This window comes from Scyliorhinus torazame, chromosome 5, assembly GCF_047496885.1.
Source record: "Scyliorhinus torazame isolate Kashiwa2021f chromosome 5, sScyTor2.1, whole genome shotgun sequence".
Classification (NCBI taxonomy): domain Eukaryota; kingdom Metazoa; phylum Chordata; class Chondrichthyes; order Carcharhiniformes; family Scyliorhinidae; genus Scyliorhinus; species Scyliorhinus torazame.
Window position 1 is genome coordinate 5374785 of NC_092711.1, and position 6000 is coordinate 5380784.

Sequence of the window (6000 nt, forward strand, 5' to 3'; positions counted from 1 at the left end):
CAGGTACAGCACGGGGTTAGATACAGAGTAAAGCTCCCTCTACACTGTCCCCATCAAACACTCTCAGGACAGGTACAACACGGGGTTAGATACAGAGTAAAGCTCCCTCATCACTGTCCCCATCAAACACTCCCAGGACAGGTACAGCACAGGGTTAGATACAGAGTAAAGCTCCCTCTACACTGTCCCCATCAAACACTCTCAGGACAGGTACAACACGGGGTTAGATACAGAGTAAAGCTCCCTCGACACTGTCCCCATCAAACACTCTCAGGACAGCTACAGCACAGGGTTAGATACAGAGTAAAGCTCCCTCTACACTGTCCCCATCAAACACTCCCAGGACCGTTACCGCACGTGGTTAGATAGAGAGTAAAGCTCCCTCTACACTGTCCCCATCAAACACTCCCAGGACAGGTACAGCACGTGGTTAGATACAGAGTAAAGCTCCCTCATCACTGTCCCCATCAAACACCCACAGGACAGGCACAGCACGGGGTTAGATACAGAGTAAACCTCCCTCTACACAGTCCCCATGAAACACTCCCAGGACAGGTACAGCACGTGGTTATATACAGAGTAAAGCTCCCTCTACACTGTCCCCATCAAACACTCCCAGGACAAGTGCAGCACGGGGTTAGATACAGAGTAAAGCTCCCTCTACACTGTCCCCATCAAACACTCCCAGGACAGGTACCGCACGTGGTTAGATAGAGAGTAAAGTTCCCTCTCCATTGTCCCCATCATTCACTCCCAGGACAGGTACAGCACGTGGTTAGATACAGAGTAAAGCTCCCTCTACACTGTCCCCATCAAACACTCCCAGGACACGTACAGCATGGGGTTAGATACAGAGTAAAGCTCCCTCTACACTGTCCCCATCAAACACTCCCAGGACAGGTACAGCACGGGATTAGATACAGAGTACAGCTCCCTCTACAGTGTCCCCATCAAACACTCCCAGGACAGGTACAGCACGGGGTTAGGTACAGAGTAAAGCTCCCTCTACACTGTCCCCATCAAACACTCGCAGGACAGGTACAGCACGGGGTTAGATATGGAGTAAAGCTCCCTCTACACTGTCTCCATCAAACACTCCCAGGACAGGTACAGCACGGGGTTAGATACAGAGTAAAGCTCCCTCTACACTGTCCCCATCAAACACTCCCAGGACAGGTACAGCACGGGGTTAGATACAGAGTAAAGCTCCCTCTACACTGTCCCCATCAAACACTCCCAGGACAGGGACAGCACAGGGGTTAGATACAGAGTAAAGCTCCCTCTACACTGTCCCTGGTAAACACTCCCAGGACAGGTACAGCACGGGGTTAGATACAGAGTAAAGCTCCCTCTACACTATCCCCATCAAACACTCCCAGGACAGGTACAGCATGGGGTTAGATACAGAGTAAAGCTCCCTCTACACTGTCCCCATCAAACACTCCCAGGACATGTACAGCACGGGGTGAGATACAGAGTACAGCTCCCTCTACAGTGTCCCCATCAAACACTCCCAGGACAGGTACAGCACGGGGTTAGGTACAGAGTAAAGCTCCCTCTACACTGTCCCCATCAAACACTCGCAGGACAGGTACAGCACGGGGTTAGATATGGAGTAAAGCTCCCTCTACACTGTCTCCATCAAACACTCCCAGGACAGGTACAGCACGGGGTTAGATACAGAGTAAAGCTCCCTCTACACTGTCCCCATCAAACACTCCCAGGACAGGTACAGCACGGGGTTAGATACAGAGTAAAGCTCCCTCTACACTGTCCCCATCAAACACTCCCAGGACAGGGACAGCACAGGGGTTAGATACAGAGTAAAGCTCCCTCTACACTGTCCCTGGTAAACACTCCCAGGACAGGTACAGCACGGGGTTAGATACAGAGTAAAGCTCCGTCCGCACTGTCCCCATCAAACACATCCAGGACAGGTACAGCATGGGGTTAGATACAGAGTAAAGCTCCCTCTACACTGTCCCCATCAAACACTCCCAGGACAGGTACAGCACGGGGTGAGATACAGAGTAAAGCTCCCTCTACCCTGTCCCCATCAAACACTCCCAGGACAGGTACAGCACGGGGTTAGGTACAGAGTAAAGCTCCCTCTACACTGTCCCCATCAAACACTCGCAGGACAGGTACAGCACGGGGTTAGATATGGAGTAAAGCTCCCTCTACACTGTCTCCATCAAACACTCCCAGGACAGGTACAGCACGGGGTTAGATACAGAGTAAAGCTCCCTCTACACTGTCCCCATCAAACACTCCCAGGACAGGTACAGCACGGGGTTAGATACAGAGTAAAGCTCCTCTACACTGTCCCCATCAAACACTCCCAGGACAGGGACAGCACAGGGGTTAGATACAGAGTAAAGCTCCCTCTACACTGTCCCTGGTAAACACTCCCAGGACAGGTACAGCACGGGGTTAGATACAGAGTAAAGCTCCGTCCGCACTGTCCCCATCAAACACTCCCAGGACAGGTACAGCATGGGGTTAGATACAGAGTAAAGCTCCCTCTACACTGTCCCCATCAAACACTCCCAGGACAGGTACAGCACGGGGTGAGATACAGAGTAAAGCTCCCTCTACACTGTCCCCATCAAACACTCCCAGGACAGGTACAGCACGGGGTTAGATACAGAGTAAAGCTCCCTCTACACTGTCCCCATCAAACACTCCCAGGACAGGTACAGCACGGGGTTAGATACAGAGTAAAGCTCCCTCTACACTGTCCCCATCAAACACTCCCAGGACAGGTACAGCACGGGGTTAGATGCAGAGTAAAGCTCCCTCTACACTGTCCCCATCAAACACTCCCAGGACAGGTACAGCACGGGGTTAGATACAGAGTAAAGCTCCGTCCGCACTGTCCCCATCAAACACTCCCAGGACAGGTACAGCACGGGTTAGATACAGAGTAAAGCTCCCTCTACACTGTCCCCATCAAACAATCCCAGGACAGGTACAGCCGGGGTTAGATACAGAGTAAAGCTCCCTCTACACTGCCCCATCAAACACTCCCAGGACAGGTACAGCACGGGGTTAGATACAGAGTAAAGCTCCGTCCGCACTGTCCCATCAAACACTCCCAGACAGGTACAGCACGGGGTTAGATACAGAGTAAAGCTCCCTCTACACTGTCCCCATCAAACACTCCCAGGACAGGTACAGCACGGGGTTAGATACAGAGTAAAGCCCCCTCTACACTGTCCCCATCAAACACTCCCAGGACAGGTACAGCCGGGGTTAGACACGGAGTAAATGCCGGTGCTGAATCCTCTCTCTCTGCAGTTGGAGTGTCCGGTGTCTCAGTGCAGCGTCGAGAGTCTGCTCCAGAAGTTTTCGGCCCAGGAACTGATTGAGATCCGGGGCGGCCTGTCGCTCGACGGCAGGCCGACCTGCGTGACCTTCGCCGACCACTGCAAGCTGTCCGCCATGGTGGTGGTGGCGCCCCAGGACAGCAGGGGGGCGGCGGAGGCCCCGGCCGCGGGGCTGAAGCGCCGGGCCGACCAGGAGGCCCCCGGGGCAGCCGTCCTGCCCGAGAAGAAGGTGAGCGAGGCGGCGAAGAAATCCAAGAAGGTGGCGTCCGAGATGGACCTGGAGATCGAGAGTCTGCTCAACCAGCAGTCCACCAAGGAGAGGGAGAACAAGAAGGTGAGGGGGGCGGACTCTGCGGCCTGCCCTGGGCGTGGGTCTGGACCCTCCCCAACACACCCCCCCCCCCGGCGAGGCACTAACCTCACCCCTGGCCAAACACATCGTCAGGGTCAGGGGGTAGGGGTCAGGGGGTAGGGGTCGGGGCGTAGTGGTCGGGGATTACGGGTCGGGGGTTAGGGGTCGGGGCGTAGGGGTCGAAGATTAGGGGTCGGGGCGTAGGGGGTCGGGGGTCTCAGGGACGGGGGTCTCGGGGACGGGGGTCTCGGGGTCAGGGGTAAACTCTCGGGGGTCGGGGGTCTCGGGGACGGGGGTCTCGGGGACGGGGGTCACGGGGACGGGGGTCTCGGGGACGGGGTCACGGGGACGGAGGTCTCGGGGACGGGGGTCTCGGGGTCTGGGGTCAGGGGTAACTCTCGGGGCTCGGGGTCGGGGGTCTCGGGGACAGGGGTCTCGGGGACGGGGGTCACGGGGACGGAGGTCTCGGGGACGGGGGTCTCGGGGTCTGGGGTCAGGGGTAACTCTCGGGGTCCCGGGGTCAGGGGTAACTCTCGGGGGTCTCGGGGTCAGGGTAACTCTCGGGGCCGGGGGTCTCGGAGTCTGGGGTCAGGGGTAACTCTCGGGGGTCGGGGTCTCGGGACGGGGGTCTCGGGGCCGGGGGTCCGGGGTCAGGCGTAACTCTCGGGGTCGGGGGTCCGGGGTCAGGAGTAACTCTCGGTGTCTCTCTCTCCCAGATGAATCAGGAGATCCTGGAGCTGTTGAACACGAGCACAGCGAAGGAGCAGTCCATCGTGGAGAAGTTCCGGTCTCGGGGCCGGGCACAAGTTCAGGAATTCTGTGACCACGGCACCAAGCTGGAGTGTATGGCCGCCCACGACCTGGAGCGGCCCTGCCGCAAACTGCACTTCAGGTGGGTCACAGGAGGGGGCGATGGCGAGGGGGCAGACTGCTGGCGGGGGGGGACTGACCGCTGGCTCGGGGGGGGGACTGACCGCTCGCTCGGGGGGGGGGACTGACTGCTGGCGGGGGGGGGGACTGACCGCTGGCTCGGGGGGGGACTGACCGCTCGCTCGGGGGGGGGACTGACCGCTCGCTCGGGGGGGGGCTGACTGCTGGCGGGGGGGGGGGACTGACCGCTCGCTCGGGGGGGGGGGGACTTACCGTTCGCTCGGGGGGGGGGGCAGACTGCTGGCGGGGGGGGGCTGACCGCTGGCTCGGGGGGGGGGGACTGACCGCTCGCTCGGAGGGGGGGACTGACCGCTCGCTCGGGGGGGGGGACTGAGCGCTCGCTCGGGGGGGGGGGACTGACCGCTGGCTCGGGGGGGGGGGGCAGACTGCTGGCGGGGGGGGGGCTGACCGCTCGCTCGGGGGGGGGGGGGCAGACTGCTGGCGGGGGGGGCTGACCGCTCGCCGGGGGGGGACTGACCGCTGGCTCGGGGGGGGACTGACCGCTGGCTCGGGGGGGGCTGACCGCAGGCTCGGGGGGGGGGACTGACCGCTGGCTCGGGGGGGGACTGACCGCCGGCTCGGGGGGGGGACTGACCGCTGGCTCTGGGGGGGAGACTGACCGCTGGCTCGGGGGGGGGGACTGACCGCAGGCTCGGGGGGGGGACTGACCGCTGGCTCTGGGGGGAGACTGACCGCTGGCTCGGGGGGGGGGGACTGACCGCTCGCTCGGGGGGGGGGCGCAGACTGCTGGCGGGGGGGGGGGGCAGACTGCTGGCGGGGGGGGCAGACTGCTGGCGGGGGGGGCTGACCGCTGGCTCGGGGGGGGGGGACTGACCGCTCGCTCGGGGGGGGGGCAGACTGCTGGCGGGGGGGGGCTGACCGCTCGCCGGGGGGGGGACTGACCGCTGGCTCGGGGGGGGGGGACTCACCGCTGGCTCGGGGGGGGACTGACCGCTGGCTCGGGGGGGGGGGCAGACTGCTGGCGGGGGGGGGCTGACCGCTCGCCGGGGGGGGACTGACCGCTCGCTCGGGGGGGGACTGACCGCTGGCTCGGGGGGGGGACTGACCGCTCGCTCGGGGGGGGGCTGACCGCTGGCTCGGGGGGGGGACTGACCGCTGGCTCGGGGGGGGGGGGACTGACCGCTGGCTCGGGGCGGGGGGACTGACCGCTCGCTCGGGGGGGGGGACCGACCGCTCGCTCGGGGGGGGGGGCTGACAGCTCGCTCGGGGGGGGGGCTGACCGCTCGCTCGGGGGGGAATGACCACTCGCTCAGGGAGGGGGGACTGACCGCTGGCTCGGGGGGGACTGACCGCTGGCTCGGGGGGGGGGACTGACCGCTGGCACGGGGGGGGGGACTGACTGCTGGCTCGGGGGGGGACTGGCCGCTC

At 62.3% G+C, this 6000-nt stretch overlaps 2 protein-coding genes across 2 annotated transcripts in view; both read left to right on the forward strand.

Annotated features, from left to right (window-relative positions):
* Positions 1 to 6000, forward strand: part of LOC140422583 (solute carrier family 12 member 6) — a 539853-nt gene that overhangs the window by 422825 nt on the left and 111028 nt on the right. The window lies entirely within an intron of this gene.
* The window catches only part of mettl3 (methyltransferase like 3), a 73968-nt gene that overhangs the window by 67848 nt on the left and 120 nt on the right, over positions 1 to 6000 (forward strand). The window contains exons 3-4 of the mRNA XM_072506015.1: positions 3301 to 3663; positions 4398 to 4573. Of these exons, the coding sequence (XP_072362116.1) occupies positions 3301 to 3663; positions 4398 to 4573 (539 nt within the window). The remainder of the gene's footprint in view (positions 1 to 3300; positions 3664 to 4397; positions 4574 to 6000) is intronic.